The 19,783-nt window shown below is 38.6% G+C and overlaps 1 protein-coding gene across 4 annotated transcripts in view; it reads left to right on the forward strand.

Annotated features, from left to right (window-relative positions):
- whrna (whirlin a) overlaps positions 1 to 19,783 on the forward strand; it is a 122,612-nt gene that overhangs the window by 39,073 nt on the left and 63,756 nt on the right. For all 4 annotated transcript variants that reach the window (XM_040156627.1, XM_040156630.1, XM_040156629.1 and 1 more), the window contains exon 2: positions 16,486 to 16,704. In XM_040156627.1, the coding sequence (XP_040012561.1) occupies positions 16,486 to 16,704 (219 nt within the window). The remainder of the gene's footprint in view (positions 1 to 16,485; positions 16,705 to 19,783) is intronic.

Below are 19,783 nucleotides of genomic sequence, written 5' to 3' on the forward strand. Positions count from 1 at the left end.
AGGAAAAAATTATCTTCCAAGGTTCAGAGGAAATATGACAATAGGCTTTCTTTATGGAAGACATCTTAACATGTTACAGTCGGACAACCAAAAGTGTAAATAATAAAATGAATTTCAGCTATTTAGCTGCTTCGGTTACAAAGTCCTGGTATTGTGCATGCTGGCTGACTGTCATGACTCATAGGCTAGAATGAATCCATCATTTTGTTATTAGTAACACCTGTGCTTTTATGGCAAGCCAAAATATCTGCGGGTGAAAAAGGCCTGTCTACTGTATAGGAAAAGCATTGGAGCTTCTATTGGATGAGTTGATATTTGTATTATTTTCATTTGAAAGAAAATGAATAAAAAAATCTACAATAAAAAGGACCTTGTCCCATGTCAGACCATTCAGATGTTTATTTCTGCTGAGTTTGACTTCAGCTGATAAAAGTCAGCCCAGGAATGAAACAGGAAATGAGACAGACATGATAATGAAATGAGCCCGTGTCAGCGGTAGGGAACATCGCCCTTTTTGTATTGCTTGATTTGCTGTAAGATAGAAGGCTTACAGTTTAGATGGAACAGTTGAGTTGAGTATTTGAAATCACTGAACGCTTAAAAAGTTCCTAATAGGCAGACAAGCTAAATACTCTACAGTGACAAATGAGTTTGAAGAACACAAAGACAAAATCTCAAGAACTCTAAAATAGGTCCGTATTGTCGTCTGCAAAGTTAGTTGCCACAATGATAGATGATACCTTGCTCTTGTGATCATCTAACTCATTCATAAACATTTCTAAAGTAGATCGGCATGATTCATGTGTGAGTTCTGAAACACCTACCTTCAGAAACTGATCTGATCTGCCAGCTCTATGGTTAGGTTTTAATAAAATCATTAACATAGGTAAAGACATAGGTTATCATTTTTTTAGTGACTGAAATAGGAAAAGTAAGAGTGACTTAATCAAGATGAAGGTATAAACTGTGATAATGTCACATTTGTCACATAATGACATTTCCCTTTGTGTTCAATTTGTTTTAGCCTGATGCAGCAGCTTGATAATCGCAGATAGACACGGATGGTAAACCTGTGTAAAGATGCTAAGAAACGCACTAGTTTGCGCAGAGGTATATTTTAATTGGCTGCGACCCTTAAGTTTCCTCCATGGACCTGGGTCGCATCAACTCCTACTTGGTCCTGAGCCGTGGTTATTTATTGGTGCTGACTGCAGGATTCTGACTACTTGCTAAGCCTACTTATGGCCTCATAAAAGCTTCAGTATGTTCATAAATTCATATTGAGTAAAAGTACTAAATGGCTTTTAACTTGCAGGGCACATGGGGATCAGGGAGCCCATAAAGAAGGTGTTCTTCGAAGATTTCTTAGAACAGGCACTTGTTCTCGTTCTCAGCATTTTGTTTTGACGATGCAGATATTCCCTGTGTTTCAGAAAGACATCCCTGTCAAGAATGTTCAGCAGAGAGCTCAAGTAAGCTTTGATGGCATTCTCAGTAGAGGATGATCAGGCATGTTTATTACCTGGATGTTTGTGTAATGTTTGACTGTCCCTGTCTCTTTATTTTGAGTTTTGAAAGCCTCACCATTATTCCTCTGAAACTACTTCAGGGGACTCACTGCATGCCTTTACTGGGCTGACAGGAAGGAAGACCAGGAGGAAAAATGAGAGGCAAAAAGATGGAAATAAACCGACTGGTGCTTAAGCTGTGGGCTTAGCAGAGGCTCTCAGTCTCCTGTCAGTCACCAGTATTGATTAATCTACAGCATGGCAGACTAGGATTCCGATATGTTACAGTAAATATAATATGTGCTGGGGAAATGCCTGCCACACAAGGATCGTTTTATTTAAGAGATTAAATCGATATCACATTGAAAAACAAATGTGTAATCTATTTACGACTGACCGATGTTGTTGGTGTTGCTGCGCAGCTTATACATGCAAGACAGCTTTTGTTGCTGCACAGTTATTCTCCCTCCAGCAGCACACGTTTGGTAAATGATTCAGTGCTAATGCAGGATAATGCAGAGGCTTACAGTTTGATGCTGTGAGACCACCAGGTGCCTCGACATTTTCTCTGTAACAAAAGACATGTAAGACTTCAGGGGAATAAAAAATGGATCTGTCTCCTCTCTTCCTTCCTCATACTCATTTGCATCCCCTTCCATCTATTTTGTCTCCACGGTCCATGATGTTGTATGAACTTAAATCAAACACAGTAAAGCAGAACAGTAAATCCAATACTATTGAAGCTGCGTAGGTTCACATACCCTTATGTTATGGTATGCTTTCTATTATGTACTGTAGGAAATATTATTTGTTCAGTGTGATAGGAATCCAGTCGTTTCATATGTTCTTTGTCGGTTACTCGTCTTCAATTTTCACTGAAAAAGCAGGATTTTTTAAAAATGTTCCACTGCAAACAGTACTTTTTAGCCATATTAGCTGCCAGTCTGTCGCTCTTTTAATCAGTTGGTCCATCACTTTGGTCTAGAATGAAATGACTCAACAACTATTGGATGGATTGTCATGACATTTTGTACAGACATTCATAGTCCTCGGGGGATGAATTCTGCCGACTTTGGTGTTCCTTTGACTTTTCCTCTAGCACCATCAACATGTCAAAATTTTAGTTTTTCCAGTACTTTGGTTTATGATCAAATACTCTACCTGTAAAACTGACATTACCTTACGCCTCACCGGTGTTTACTGCAAAGTAGGAATTGCTAGCATGCTAACACTTGAACACTTGAACATTTTACCTGATAAATATCAGCATGTTAACATTGTCTTTATGAGCATGTTATCATGCTGATGTTAGCATTTAGCTCGGAAGACAGCTGTGCCAAAGTACATCCCCACAGAGCTGCTATTGGCTACAGACTTTCAGTTATGTTACAATTTCATTTTAACACAGTTTTGTATTTTTTATGCAATTTTCTTTTCTAAATAGGCACCAATAAATTCATGTTTTATTAATGAAAAATAAATAATGAGTGTTTTATATAGTATAAACTTGAGGTTCATTATTCATTATTTCATGCAATCTGTGAAAGTGTTGGCATTATCAAATGACAAACAATAGTTTGATAATGACAGTGACAATCAGTGCTCTTTTAAAAGTACTAACATTTTGGACTCATTTGATTTTTTACAAACACACTCACTTCTAACCAGACCTCCTTAAAATTATGCACATAATAACACTCTTTACACGATACCCTTTAATTATTTCATTGTTCATTGACTTGCATTATTGTTTTTTAGTAATTATTTGTTGATTTATATGTTTCCAATGTCACATGACAATAGTGCTATGTGCAACATCAAAGGTGACCTAGGACAAAGGCTGCATACAATATGCATGTGTAGGAGTGGTGTGTGTGTGTGTGTGTGTGTGTGTTTGTGTGTGTGTCTGCTTGAATAAAAGAACATTGTGAAGCCGATTTTTTATTTTTTTGGTTTTTTTGGGGGGGCATGCCATTCTTCCCGGTGATGTTAGGCCTCAGGTACTTCCTGTGGGCTCAGCTTGCTATTTGACAGGAATGTTGATGAGAATCCTGCAGCTGCTTATTTCTTTTCTGCTCTGTGGGACAAAGATGACTGTAGGTACCAGACCTATTTGAAATTTAAAAAATGAAACTTTTCATTTCAGATATGTCCAACTGAAATTGCAGAAATGATCCCTTTGTGTAGTTAAAATAATATAAATTGCTTTCTAAATGTATTGTTAAAATTTGTAGTATAGGAAGGAAGACAAAAAACAAATAAATATGTCAGAAAAGCTCCTTTAGGCTCCAAGTCTCTGAGGGATACCGATGCCGTTTACTCAATAGCTGATTTCAATACTGTTCCTAACAAAACCTCTTGTCAGTACTTTTTAACATCAAGCTACACTACATAGGCAATATAATTGTTAGCTGCTTAACTAGCTAGCTAATTTGCCTACTTTTAATGCCATGGTTACCACCAACACTCCTAGTTCTATTGTCTTCCATGAGCTTAGAGCTGGAAGACGAGAGCTTGTTTGACTATGGCAGGTTTGAAGCCTGTGAGCAGCCAGAAGACTTGACTTGACTCTTGAATTTATGCCATGAATGCTTAAAGTCCCCCACCACTCAAAAATATGTTTCGCTGTTTTTAATGAGGTAATTGAGCTTTTTGTGGAAAAACCATATCAGATACAAATTATTATCACAAGCAGAGTATTTTTATATGCTTAAAACACGTCTAGAGAGGATCTTTAATCGTTCATTAAATTTGAACTGGTGCCTAACACAACTACGATATATGGAACTGTTCATGAACTGTGTAAACTTTGGTTAATGTAAGCCACACTTTTGACCTCTTGGTCAGCCTCCTTGATCCATTTTGCTGATATAAAGCTGAATCTGCACTCTACACCTATGTAAACTTCTCAGGAGAAGGCTTGTTTTAATTGAGCACACTTATTAACTTAATAGACTTGACACTGACAAGATATATATATGGTACCAAATGACAGTCTACTTACAGTGTATCATATTGGTCAGTAGCATGACAGTATTTGACCTATCAATACTGTATATTTTGTAACAGAAAAGGGGAAGATATCAGTTTTCCATGCATACAGAGGTTCAGAAAAAGGTTTTCACATTCTACAGTGTACACTCATGTATAGCGATGCATAATGTGACTATCTCTACTCGTTAGTCATGCAGCAGCTCTTCAGGCATGAAAAAGTTCTTACCCAGGTAACAAAGAGGAAACTTTACTGCCTCCACAGTCTTGTGATCTTCCCACACACAAACAAACTTGCCTGAAAACAAAGATAAACACAAACATGCAGACACAGAAAAACACACACAGACATACAGTAAATGCTCACACACTTGCAGACACTTACAGTTTACTGGTGCGTAATGAGACCATCTTATACACTATTCAGACATGAACTAGCTCCAGCCTTGATGCTGCAGTTGCTGTTTTCCATAATTTATGTCTCCTGCCTGAAGAAGTATGTCTTAAGGAAATGAGGGCAGATGAATAAAGCGTCCAGATGGAGAAACTGTTGGTATGTTGGTGGACACTAAGGTGGCCTGCTGATTAGAAAGGCCGCCCACTAACAGAGATGTCACGTGTTTGACCCCTAATGTGTGGTCATCTTCAACTGTGAATGCCTTAGTGCTGTTTGTGTGAAATGTCCTTTGGCAACACACTATACACTCTACTTTCTAAACTGTTGTACTAGTTACAGTTGTTAAAGGCCTAGGATGCAACAAACCCATGTATATCCAGATTCTAGTAAACCCATCAAAACAATTTTTCATTAATAAAATGCTTACATTAGTTTTTTCTCTTGTCTCTGTGTTAAGATGTCACAAATATGATATACAAATATAGAAAGCACATACCTCCACAAAAAGTGCTGGCAGCCATGTGTTTTGCAGAACACCTTCATACTGTCTGGGAATTTTTGGGTTTAACCATGATGAATTGTTAAACATTCGAAGTGACTCAGACTCATGACGACTGAGTTACAGCCATTTAAATTCATTATGTTGCTGTAGCACCGTGTATAAGTGAAATGCCATCAAATTTTGACTCATCGGCACAGAGTTGATAGTGCACAATGTATTTAATCATTATGGCAGTTTATGTTAAAAAGACTACACTTTAAAAAATTGAATTATATATATAATTATATAAAATTGTATGTCAGACAACATTAAAATACTTCTTTAAAAATATGGTTAATCCATATAATTTTAGCACCAAATTTGGTGACAGTTAAATTTGTAAGAGCAGCTGTTAAAAATACAAATCCCAGGGTCTATTAAAGTATCCTATATTTCTCATGAATTAAGGATTCCAGGAAACAATTGCTTCTATGTCTCATGGTTCAGGAGTTATGAGTAAAAATCTAGTGTTAAGGTGATGCAATTCACACCAAAAACTAACCACTTTTTCATGGTGCATGCCTTAAATTTTCACTAAATTTCCTTCTAGTTTTTCTGATATCCTGCAAACAGACAAACAAACCAAAAAACAAAGAAATAAAGAACAAAAAATACAGAGGTAATGATAGAAGGATATTTTTGCTTGCAGTAACCTGTATGACTGTTAAATGTTAGTTTTCGTTTCAGATTTTTAAAACATAATCTGATATCATATGATTTACTCTCTGGCATGAAATCTTAAAATGAGAAAATGAGGCATGTAGTCCTGCTCCACCATGCTTCATGAAAGAATATGTTTGGCATAATTTATGTTTTCACTCTAAGTTAAGCACCCTCTCTGAATAGTTGTAACTGCTTTAATTAAATTTGCCTGGGCATATCCTTTAGCAAAGCTTCAAGCCGAAGCATTGATAATTACTTAAAACCATCCCTTTTAATATCTCAGACACTTTCCCAATTGGCTCCAGGCGAAGCTCTCGTCAGAACGAGGAGGTACATCAATGAGGTACGCTCCTCTGTGAGGAACACTTTAATAGAGTCCCCGTGAGCTGCAGAAACTTATGATACTGGCAGCCTCAGTCACCGGCAGGCACAGAATCTTTTTTTTTATAGTTTAGAACAAGAGAGGGTCCATTGATATAATGGTGAGGTTGATGGAAAGAGTGACGAACACTTAAATATCAAAGCAAAAACATACACATGCACAATAAGAGGGCTCCACTGGGATTCTGAACATGACGATTTGATTATGTTCATTCTTTTTAATGTTCCCAGTCGTACAATATGGAAAAGAGAAAAAATTCTATATATCCAGATCCAAAGAAGAGCAGGAGAAATGTGCGTAACTTAAGCGGAGACTGAGCCATGAATCGGCGTTTGCTGTTCTCATTATCTGTCCTCTCTGTTTGAATAAATATCAGTGGAAGATGTTGGGCATCTGTGTCTGGGAAGAGGCATTGTAAATAACAGCCACTGAGAGATATGGCGTTCAATACAGGAGATATGAGAGGGAAGAGAGGAGCAATAGAAGGCGAGTTTGATTAATGAGCTGGTGTAAAGGAACAAGTGGGGGGTAGATTGATCCATGGCCACGCCAGCCATCCTGACAAACTGTTTCTTTCTGAACAATTTCAAGCACTTCAGTGTCCATGCTGATAAGTGTGAAATTAGGACTTATTAACCATCTGTGTAACCCCTTTCGAAAGATTGGTGTAGCAGATAGCAGTGTTGTTTCACAGCAGGGAGGTCCTGAAACCTCATCCTCGGATAATTTTGTTTGGACTTAAATCCATACGTGTGAAAGAGGAGGGTATTTGCTCGCAGATACAGAACAGATACTGCATGTACTATGATGTATGTTGGACCCACAGATTTTTTTCATAAGCATCAATAAATTATAAAAACCTTTTTCTGACCTCTCCAGAAATCCAGAGTGCTTCAAGTCAAGTTTATTTATATAACCCATTATCACATACAGTACGTATCTGAAATTCCCACTTCAGTACAAGTTCCAAACGAAGCCTGAACTCAAAAATAGGAAAAACTCAAAAACACATCCCTAGCCTGCAATTTAAAAGAAAAAAAGGAAGAGAGAGAGAAAGAGAGAGCAGTCTCTGCTCGGATGGCCTGGTATGCATTAGGAGCCATGGGTTGGGAAAGGCAATTACAAAAGATACATTTGTAAAAATTTGTAACACTAAGTTCAATTCAAAATGCAATAAACAACTGTAGGAGATTTGAATAGATTTAAATATGTCCAGTACTAATTTAACCGTCTAATACAGAACTTTCAAGGTCCTGTGAAGGAAAAGATTCAATAAACAAGCAAATTGGTCTCCACCACTTTCTCACCTTTCTGGTGTCTTGCCACTCTTATAAATACAAGCATTATCTGTACGATAAAAACAATTGTTGACATGTCTGTCTTTCATTGATTTTGCTTTGTTGCATACTCTCTTGCACAGTCACAGTGATAACAGCTATACACTCTTTTTGTTATCATCCTTGACATTTGCCAGCATCAATTGTTCTCTCTGCTCACCGCAAAATGTTAAATAGTAATAGCATAGCAGCATTGTTGGCATTATGATGCATACCTTATGGAGTGACTTCCTAAAGTGTGGTGGGAAGATGGGTTCAACAGCTGAAAACATTGAAATGAAGGAGAGATGAAAAAACTGCGAGGTTACAGTGGGCCTTATACTGATCTGTTAATCACTACATATTGACTCTTTTCCCGTACATTTCCTGTCGGTCTCATTGTCTTGTTTGTGTCTTGTATGCATCCTATAGGGATGTGTGTTTGTGTGTGTGTGTGTGTGTGTGTGTGTGTGTGTGTGTGTGTGTGTGTGTGTGTGTGTGTGTGTGTGTGTGTGTGTTTATGTGTGTGTAAGCAGGTGGTCCAGGACATTCATTCAAATAAACGAGAAAAATAGAGAGTGAGAGATGGATTGGGGAATGGGACGATTAGAGGAGATGGCTTGGGCAGAGCATTGTGAATGTTTTCCTCTGGCTGATCCCTGTGATTGATGACTTGGCTCCATTAAGTCTCTGTGTTGGCGGCCTTGTCAATTACATATTAATCCTTCTAAGTGTTTACTTCATTTTGGGCCTAACTGCTTCTCTATGTCCAACAAATGTGCATGTGCAGGCTCTCACACGTGGTAAAACAGCGCACACAAAGACACATGAATGTATAAGTCAATATACAGCAAGTAGCCCGAGTATTTCTGTATCTGTACTAGCCCACTGGATTTGAAATGAAACTTCTTGTATTTGTCAACCTGGGTATTAGAGTCATATTTTTGTCTATGATGACTACTGGTTGTTCACTCACTATATCTGCTGCAGAGCTCTGGGAAGCACAGACACTGGCAAGAATGACATTGATCAGAAAAAGGAGCACAAGCCTCCAACAGCTCTCAAAATAACTTGAATTCAACAGAAATCCTCAAAAACCTGTCACTGAGTCTAATGGCAAATTCCACATATAAAAAGTCCCGGCTATTCCCCACACCTGTTATAACAAACTGGGCAGCAAAGAGACAAAGGGCTGAGTCAGTTTTCATTGATCACCACTATACAGTATGAAAAAGGGAGCACACAGGTGGGTTAAAAATGTTATCATGACCATGTGTAGTCATAATGTTTGAACATTAAGGGATAAGGACCGAACATTAAGGGGTTAAGACCTAGGTTGACAAACGCTAAAATTTCCCTGTTATTGGAGGAAATTGACATCCACATCAGGTGATCAGATTAGGATATGTAGTTGTTTTTATACGTCACTTTGCAAGTGGAATAGTTTGTATAAAACTGACTAAGGAAATCATATTTAATATGTTGTTTAATCATTTGCAGTTTAATGTCTCACCCCAAAAACATCTGCAGACATCTGGCATTTTATCTGCCGATGCTTTACCAGGCCCTTACTGCAACCACCTGTACTGCTTGCTTGTTAAATTTGTTTAACTAAAAACCTCATAGTGACTGTTAGATTTCATATCTAATGTGCTTTAGCCCAAACAATAAAAACATAGTGTTGTCCTGATGTTTTCTGACTACACTGTGTGCTGTGAAACCCTCACACTGTGGGTCTAATGTCAGAGTAACACATGCAAACTGAACCAATGTGGAAACAAGCACATGAGATTCCAGCGCTTATTCTCTGCTCTCCCTCAGTGCCAGGGAAACACTTCATCGACAGGCTCACAGGCATGCTGGCTGCTGGTTACGCGCTTTGACTTCCCCCCAAAGGCACAAACACATACAGCTGATAGATGAATCTGACTTTGAAAATTGTGCCAACGCTGCACAGCATCGATGGCTATGATCCATTCACACCGCTGACGGATCTGCTTTCCTCCCAGCCGCACTCGCATTTCCAACAAGCCATCAAACAAATACATTCCACTTCTGTTAGAGCTTGCTTGTTCTCTAGTGGTCACAAGGCTTGCCGTCACTGCTGGCTGTTGTAATTGAACAAACACACTATGCCCAACCAACAATGTAGCAGTGCCAGAGAAGAGAAATCAGTCATTTTAATCTCAAATTATTTAGAAATTACCGCTATTTTTTTTTTTTTGGTGTCTTTTTGTTTTGCACTGTTTGTATTACCAGGAAGATTATGTTACTAGGTCTATCTTTTCTGTATTTGTGTGTTCCCAAAAACATAGATGGAGCCGAAGTGATGATCCTCAAATTTGTAGGTTCCTTAGACACTTAAAGCTTGATTGTACTACTCGACACTATTGTTATTAAAGCCCAAAATCCAGGTTTGAGCAAAAAGTCTTGCAAAAACAACCCCTATAACTGATATTGATAATCTAGGACACATGTAAATCAAAAACAGACATCTAGAAGCCTTAACATCTTCTTAAAGGAGCGGCAAGTTTCAATAGCGCAACCGATAAATGCATTAAAAGCAAAATATCCTGTAGAGATGCAAATTTTTTGGGAAAAAAAAAATCAAACAATCAAACCAGTCATTTTATATGATGTGAGAGAGCCTGTATTTTTACACTTCACTACAATTTTCCAACATTTTTGGAAGCAGTTTGCATGCTTGCCTTGAGCATAGCGTTTACACACTGAGCTTTTTCATCCATTCTGCTTCATGAAGGAATCACAACAAGCTAAATTGGATGTTGCTAGGTTATTGCCCCTTGTGCATCAGAGGACATTCACTGTACATCAAGTTGAAACACTCTCAGGTTGTGCTGCTGGGAGCCTTACAAGTCTTTGAGTAGTGTTGTGTGGTGTCAGCATGTCTTTAAGAAAAATAAACAGGGTGAAAGGCAACTTACTTGGCTGCTTTTTCGGTTTCTTGTTCTTTCCATGTCTGTATCACTTTCATACATCTGATGTGTGTCTTAGCACGTTGTTTTTTTTGTTTGTGTGTGAATGTGTACCAACATTGCACGCTTTGATGCACTTGTGTTTGCGTCTGTATGATGTGTGTCCGTGACAACTTATTAAACGTGCAATTAGCAAGAACAATTGGCGTTGAGTGGTTTCAACTCTGCAGCCAAATCATCTGCCAGCAGCAAAGAAGAAAAGCCTTTAACAGAAGATGGCTGGAGCGTTTTCTTTAACTCTCATAAATCTGCCTGTCCAAACCAAAACCTCATTTGAACCCTCATGAAAGCAGAGACTTTGTGTTCTTGAAAAGGACATCAGGTACAGAAGTGAGCATTTAATTCCATTTAATGTCCAGTGTGTCAACCTTGCAATTTTATCACTAGATTTGGTGACTTTTAAGACACATTTAGTGGGGGGGGTTTTATGGATCCCAGCAACAAATATCATTTTAAAAAAAAAAAGCTTTTAAAAAGAAAAGACTATGAACCAATGTAGAGAGTTGTGGGGCATACAACGATCAGCCACAACATTAAAACCAGTTACTGGGTGCTCCCGCTGGTCCACCGGCCCTAAGATGTGGTGGGATTTCTCCTGTCGGCCAGTCTGACTCTAACAGTCAATCTGTTTGTGAGAGAGAGAGAGAGAGAGAAGGAGGGAGAGAGGAGCAGGGCAAGGAGGGGCTGAGCACATCTCTACAATGAAGCAACAGCGCAAAACATGACAAAATATCTTTTGTGTTACTATGAGAAATGTGAAAATGTTTTCGGTTCATTTTGAAACTGTGGCGGGACGAATCAGACTGGTGGGCCGCCAGTAATGATGACTACTGGGGTAATTAATGGGAAACACTGCATGTCATATTGGTTTGCCTAGTGTGGCTAACAATTAGCAGTGCTAGCACCAGCTGCCTTCTTTTCTTACAGGTTAAGCCCACTTGCCTGTACTGAATGTGGTTATGCATTGCTTCAGTCGAGTGGTTATATGCCAGTTTGATCTGACACAGCCTTCATACAACCTTGTTTTCAGTTCCTAGATCAAAAAACTTCCAAACCATGCTGGTTTTACGAGATGTCTTCTGTCCCACTTTCCACCTTGCTTCTTTACAACATCCGGCCATCAGCAAGGGGAGAGATGGGCTGCTGCGTAACATCTTAGGCACAACAGTTAAACGGCGTTGTATTAAGAATTAGTTTTACTGACAAGTATTTCTGGTGCCAACTAGTGAGGGAAGCAACGTTTAACCGTTTAATCAACTAATCATGCTCATCCCTAATATATATACAGTTGGGTACATAAGTATTTGGACAGTGACACAATTTTAGTAATTTTGCCTCTGAACACCACCACAATGGATTTGAAACAAAGCCATCAAGATGCGATTGAAGTGTAGACAGAAGACCTTGGGACCCCGGCACAATAAAGACCGTCTAAATATTAGTAAATTCCATCAAAACTGTCTTTATGTGAATTTATCAATGGTAGTATACTGGTGGAAGATCCTTAAATCTAACCTTTTAGACTTTTCAAGCAGTTCTTCCCTAGTAAGTGTGACTGCGCTTTGTCCACTCAAGCACTACTCGGCCCAATTAATTGATTAACATTTCATATCGGAAACTTTATCATTTACATATCTGTGGTAGGTGTTGTGAAACTGGGCGTGTGCCCAGATGGGCCAAGGTAAGAGAAACATTCAGCTGATCTTATCAGACTAGTAAATGTGTAAATTATCAACTTGTTTGAGTTTCTGTACAGATTTTGTAGTTGTATTTTCCAGATCATCCTTTTCCAAAACACATCTTGAGCACACAAATTCATATTAAGACATGACATAATTTAATGATTTCTATTTACAGTACATTTGGAGATTTAACTACTCCTATTATAGAGTTTGCAATATCATTGGGGCCATTTGATACAGACTCTTTACATAAAAAGGCTTTATGGTTTAATCCCTCATGCCTCACGTCAAGTCCTTTCTTTCGCTATAATTTTCCTGACACCGGCTACCTTAAACCACCTAAATTATATGACCATGCATTTCTAAATGATGGAATTGGTTTGCCTCCACAGCCGGGCTTTGTGCAGTCAGCTTTTGTGTATGAAATGGATTGCCTGGACTCCTATCAAAGTGCATTACTTTTTTTCCGCAGCATAGTCTGAAAGCAGTTTACCTGCCATTGCCATTTCCCATTATGCTGTGCTGTGTAATCCATAATTTTCGCAGTGCTGTTTGTTCAGATTGCAAGCAGGGCTGAGCGTCATCAGCCCAGTGTCACAATCAGCACTTTCCTCCAAGTACGACACATTAGGACCACTGTACCAGGGCTGCTTCGTCACTTACCACTGTTTCTTATTCAAAGGACGGAGCAGCCTGTTAAACCTGCTGCCCTCCCTCTGCCACCTCCATAACCTTTCCTTTCCTCCTTGTGTGTCATATTGCCCTAACTCCTGGCACTCCTGCTACTCATTGCATTGAAACACTGCTCATTTGGCCTTCTTCCTCCATTTCCTCTAAATGCAGTTACATTTCTCAGGCCAGCACACACCATGATACTGCCTGTTTGGAACTATAAATCAAAGTGATGCTCTTTAGCTGGTTGGTAAAGTGTCTAAGAGAGAAACTGTGGCTGTGTATAGCTGTGTCCTAGTTCCATAATAATAGTGTACAGTATGTCCTACATACTTCATATTATGCAGTTTTTGCAGTTAGTATACAAGAAATCCAAATATTTTACCCTTTTGTACTAACAGGAAATCAAGTGAAGTGTTGATGGATGTCATACTGCCAGCTAAACTATTAAAATATTTAATACTTTAACTTTTGAATTTTGCAATCTTCCTAGTCCTTCCTATGTCTCTCCACCTTCCACTTTTTATTTTTAATTTTTCAGGAAATTTCACCTTTTTTTGCTACATGTGCAGCATGTTCATTCTGGAAACAGTGCAAATTTGATTGCATTTCCCAGGACCCTGTAGTGATGTCTGGTGGCTCAGAGGGGTCCGACACGTGTCATTTGCTGGAAATGGCCTCTGTCATCAACACTATCAAAATTTTGACAGGGTAACAAAATCAAAAAGACATTCTGGTTTCCCTCTTTTGTGGCACTACTGTTTTTATTGAATAAACAAAAAAAAACTAAAAAGAAAACAAACTTAAAAGTAACAACAGATAACAGACTGAAATGCAATGGCATTATGCTCTTTAAAAAGATGAAGAATGGAGCATTTGTTATAAATCTAAGCAGCAGACCCACAAACAGCTGAACAATGCATCTGCAACAGTACACAGAAAATTAAAGTTACTCTAAATGGCAACACTGATTCAAGTAGCAGACATCTTTAAATATATTGAACATCTAGAGAATAAAGAAGAGAGATCCTGATGGAGAGAGAGGAAGGACATTTTTATTGAGGAGAAATCACTTTCTTGTTCGGCTAGTATAATGTGTTTAGGGTTTCTCAGGATGCTGAACAATGACAGCTTGCCTACTATCAAAAAGGATGCATTTTTGAGATTTGACTTGACCTAGCAGTTGTCTGCTAAGGGTGCACATAGTTACCACTCTTGTTTGCTTGTCACTCATGTACAATATAACAAGCACAGCTGAGCTCTGAAAATGATTGGTGATGTTGGGCTGACATCTCAACTATTTGCAGAGGGCTGTCCGATGTGTCATCATTGCAGTATTATGTAGGCCTGTCATGATAACAACGTTTGTGGGAGGATGTATTGTCCCAGAAATAATTGTGATAAACAATAATATTGTAATTTTAAGACCAATTTATGCAACTGATATAATGATAATATAACAGCATTATAATGCAAGTGCATCCTTTCAAAGAGGAATGAACTTTTAATTCTTAAGAATATTCAGACATTGAAAATATTTTTTTTGAACTATACTAAATACATTAAACATAAATAAAATAAAACCACATTACCAAAACAGTAAATAAAACGGACTCTCAGGCTCTGTTAACAAAAATTGCATTCCAATAAATATTAAACATTTGGCACAGGGGTATAGAGAGTCATTCATTCCTTAAAAAGCAATATACTGTCGTAATGCCGCTGTAAACAAAGTCGACCTCCCGGCTCATTCGCGTTAATGGGCTCTCCTCTCTCGTTCAGCTTAAACCCAAAATATTCCCACACTGGAGCAGTGGGGTGCAGCTTTGAAACCTAGTCCATTTGGACTTATTCTTCCAAACTTTCCGGCTGGAATTATGCAGTTGTCCGGAAAAACACTAAGTAATACCTTACCTTCACTTCACCTGTGCGTGCGTGCGTGTGTGTGTGTGTGTGTGTGGAGTGAAAATCCAACACAGTGAGCAGACGAGAGGACAGAAGTAGCACAAGCAGAAATGACATAAAAGCATGTCTCAGCATATTTTTTTCTCTGTTTATTCGGCGCTGTGAAAAAACACTTAGGCACTTCATCCAAGTCATATAATGGTAGTGAAAACCCTGCTGTAGGATAAGTCGATAACGTAATTATTGTGACAGGCCTAGTAGTATGTGTGATGATGAAATCATGAAGTGAACCTTGGGCTGCACCAATGAAGGCTTTGTACCCAATCAGGGTACATTGAGCTCTAAACCTTTAAATTTCCCAGTCAGTACTGCTTTTCTCTCTCACCAGCATTCATGAGATTTCAGTTGTGTCTCTAGGAATGACATTTCTAATACAAGCAGCTGAGATGAGATTTCTCCAAAAGCTAGCTTCATCCTACAAGATATTGTGACAATCTCAGTGATTTGGCCTCTATAGTATATTGAGTCACTAAGTGGTTCATGAACCTGTTTGATACGTGGGAGCAAGATCCCCCAGTAGAAGCTGGAGGAAGTTACTGGGTAAAAAGACATCTGGCCTTCTCACCCAGTTACAACTATGATCCTGACATTGTTGAATGGTTTGATATGCCTATATTCTTTAACACAAAACGCTTATTGAGAAGTACCATATATGAAACCTTTCCATCCTGACAATCTCATTCTTTTAAAAACTCATAAATTGAAAAGTAAAAGCATTATACCCATGAAGTGAGTGCACGGTCTTGGAGTGATCAGCAACGTTTGTGATCCTTTTTAGTCTGAAATGAAAATAGAGGTGCTTTCTGTGTTGGTGGTGCACAAGGAATATTTGATCAGTGAGAGTTTCAACCCCATTCAGTCTGATTTCTCACAGACCACCAGGCACATGGGAATACATTGCTCTGAAGAGGGACTGCACATACAGAAAGCGATCAGAAGGCAAGGAAGCACAGCCAACAGCAATTTTCAGTAGAAATGTGTTTGTTGTGTGTAGCTGTGTGAGTGTTTTGTCATTTGGGGTTCTTGGGTGGTGGACAAGCACTGCAAAAATTGGTTGCTTCTCTGTAATCTTTAATTTTCTGCAAAATATCCCTTTCCCTTTCGTTTTAGTGTTGTGTCTCTCTTTAATATTCACTGCTATAACCTCTGTTTGTGTCCATGCAAATATGTATGTGGGAGTATGTGATGGCCTTATAAATTCAAATTAAATTGATTGAAGTGTTGATTTTGTGTGTACTCTTTGCTCTTTAAACCTGAACTCATGTATTATGTTCTGGGAAATGCAAATTTTTTAGTTATCATTATAATGTGGCCTGAATTTCCTCTCCTCTCCTCTCCTCTCCTCTCCTCTCCTCTCCTCTCCTCTCCTCAGGTGCTGAAGGGCAGTAAAAAACTTTGTCTGTCTGTGCGTTCAGTCGGGCGAATTCCTGGCGGCTATGTCACCAACCATGTTTATACCTGGGTTGACCCTCAGGGTCGGAGTGTTTCCCCTCCTTCTGACCTGCCCGAGCATCGCAGTGCCACCCTGAGAAGAACCGACAGCCAGCGACGCAGCAACATGCAGCTGCTGCAGGAGGGAGATGAGAAGAAGGTGAGACTTTAGATGGGAAGGAAAACACTGAAGTGCTGGAATAATAGATCAATTATTCCAATATCTACTTTTATTAAAAACAAATCTAAGTTGTAGCTCCGAAGGAATAATATTATCAGGGGGAAGTACAATATTAAAATTTTGAACAACATGTCTCAAGAATAGTGTATGATTAGTAATAATTTTCAGTCTTTTATAGGTGGCCATGACATTGATTCATTCAAAACATTTGCACTCCCTTACATCCATTAGGCACCTTTAACATTTTCTGTTACTACCAACAAATTACTTGCATAGATGTTTTCCTAAATTTCTTTTGAATTGTGAAAGTAAAATCTAAAAAATATAAAATCAAGCTTTCATGACAAATATAAAAAGGCAAGATAAATCAAGCTGAGCTAAAGTAAGCAACAGAGCCTAAAAGTGTTTCATGCATAAATAATAGATACAGTAACAAATATCCTAAAAAATTATATCCAACTTCCTCTAAAGGCACCAACTAAAATTTTGCCCTCATAACAGGTGTTATGCTACGTACCGGCCTTAAGACTGAGACAAGAAATTTTTGTCTCCTGTTCACATTCAGCGAGTTTCTTCACTCTGATGACGAAGATCAACAAGTCCGGTCTGCTGCACTGTGTCTCTGGACTCTTATCTCCACTCTACTTAACTGTATCATGTAGCGATTCACACTATAACTCTGTAACTGCGGGAGCATGTTTTTGTGTATGACTTGATAATGTTTTATTATATGAACTTGTATGGAAGGCAAAGCCATCCCACAACTTTTGCTTCAGTAATTGTTGTCTGCCATCTTTATTCTGGAAAAACATTGCGGTTGCTTTGGAAATTTCCCATTAACTATTCACCAAAACCAATTAATGTATACTTAAGGTGAAAAACAGGTCTTGCATTTACAGAATCACACTTCAATTATATATGCGATCCCCAGTTTTAATTGCATTTAATGAACTCTACTACTTTGGAAGGTCGGCAAGTCAGGTGATAATCTTGTTCCAATGTATCTGACCAGGCTGAATGTGATGGAAGTCAGGAAGAGAAAATTAAATTATAATAATTTGTTTCAGTTTTCCATACATCTTCTGATGCGCATACTTGGACATATCATCGGTGTTGTATGCTGGAGTCATTGGGTGTTTCATGTCTTACAACAGACGCCCTCGTCCAGGCGACCTGCGTCCAAGTGGAATTCCACTGACCCCACTGGTCAGCCCTTTTTCAGCCAAAGCTTTCTCTTCCACCTCTGGGTTGGTGTTGATGGCTCTTCTCCCATGATGCCTAAGGTGCCGTAGGCCTTGCTGAGCGAATGACTTGCGAACCCGCAATTGCCCACCTCACCGGAATGCACCTACTCCTCCACCTGATAAGCGATATCAGTAATTGGACCTTCACTCCCACAAAACTCCATCCTCCCACCACCTCATGACCTGCAGGGAAGGAGCTGTCAGAGCTGTTTAAAAGATTTATTACAATAGAACTTTCCATTTTCCAGCATCTGAGAACACATTCATCTTAACTGCTTCAGCTACATTAATGCAGGCTGTACTTAGTGCCATGCAGATAATGTTTTGAAAATATAATCCTGCATATAGTTTGGCTATTGTAGCTTCTTTACCCCTGTTCAAAAAGCAATCAATATCAATTTCTGATATTTAGATACTTCTATCATACTTATACTTATACTTATATAAATGTGTCATTAATAATAAAAACAGACAAGTAGACAAGCTAGACTTGTCTGAAGCTTGTCTGCATGTGATGGGTTTGAGATGGGGAACTACCTGAACTTTTCAGGTGGTCACTATTGAACAAGAGAGAAAATCTGTGTCATCTTAACATTTTCAATCCACTTTCTATTAGAATTGCCACAAGCTCTGTAGTTTGGGGGCAATTAAAAAGCTGCACGAACAATATAATTAAAGAATCCTGTATGTGATTAAGTGCACTTGTCTATACAAAACACAGGCTCTATGAATTCTGCCTCGGATTCCATTGCTTATTGAACAGAGAGACACTGGACCACTGGGAGTCCTTTTAGAGAGAAAGATCATATTGAATTGATTCCATGCTAACAGCTGATGCCAGGGAACACTATGAGCCTTAAGAACAGCTTTATGCTGCCAATGAAGGAAGGATGATTCTGGTAATTGAAACTATTCTCCATGCCCTGCATAAATGTCAAAGAGAACATGAATGCATCATATTCCTACTAAGCAAAGGTGGCTGGCTCATCTCCAAGAAGACGACAGGTATTAAAAAAAAGACTGCAGCACCACATGTACTGAATGAAAGTAAGATTTCTTTGTCAGATGCCAAACGTATTGCAGCAGGAATATAAGAGGGATGAAACAGACATTGTTTAACAGAGATATTTACATATGTGTCATCTGTGATCGCCAGGGTGGAACTGATCCCCCTTTTCAATCATGGCAAGAGACAGCTGCAATGGGATCAAAGTAATGAAGGACCTCGCTGTGATTTAAATTTAAATTTAAATTTTGGCACACTGCTGAACCTCTTCCAGTGGACAATGTTAACTTTAATCTGGTCTCTTTCATTTCCAAATGTAAACACTGTATTTTGGAAATGCTGAGTTGAGTTCATCTAAGTAGCCATTGGTGAAACATAGAGGAGCAGTTTTTAAAATGGAGCCTGGGTAATACATTCATTTTTACTTACAGTGGCAATCTCGAAGATTTTCATTTAAACAAATGTGACTATCTAATGATATCAAATGAGGTAACATAACGGTAATTTAGCCTGTGGCCCACTGATGAAAGTATTGCAGTATTTTATTAAGTTCTGTGACCTGTAGTATCAAACTACCTTTGCTGTTACCACCAGTAACTACAGGAGTCACCAAATCAACCAGGACTGAAATCTTCAAGATTGCCACTTTAAGGTTGGGTAGGCATGGCCACCTGTTAATGTCTTGGAGAACTATTCTTTAGTTCTCCAAGATAAAAGGTGCTGTAAATTTGAAAAATCTTAAGATATGACTGAGCCTGAATTACATTTTTAAAAAATGCAAAGTAAATCATATTAAGTAAAAATATGG

This window comes from Xiphias gladius, chromosome 20, assembly GCF_016859285.1.
Source record: "Xiphias gladius isolate SHS-SW01 ecotype Sanya breed wild chromosome 20, ASM1685928v1, whole genome shotgun sequence".
In the NCBI taxonomy this organism is placed as follows: domain Eukaryota; kingdom Metazoa; phylum Chordata; class Actinopteri; order Istiophoriformes; family Xiphiidae; genus Xiphias; species Xiphias gladius.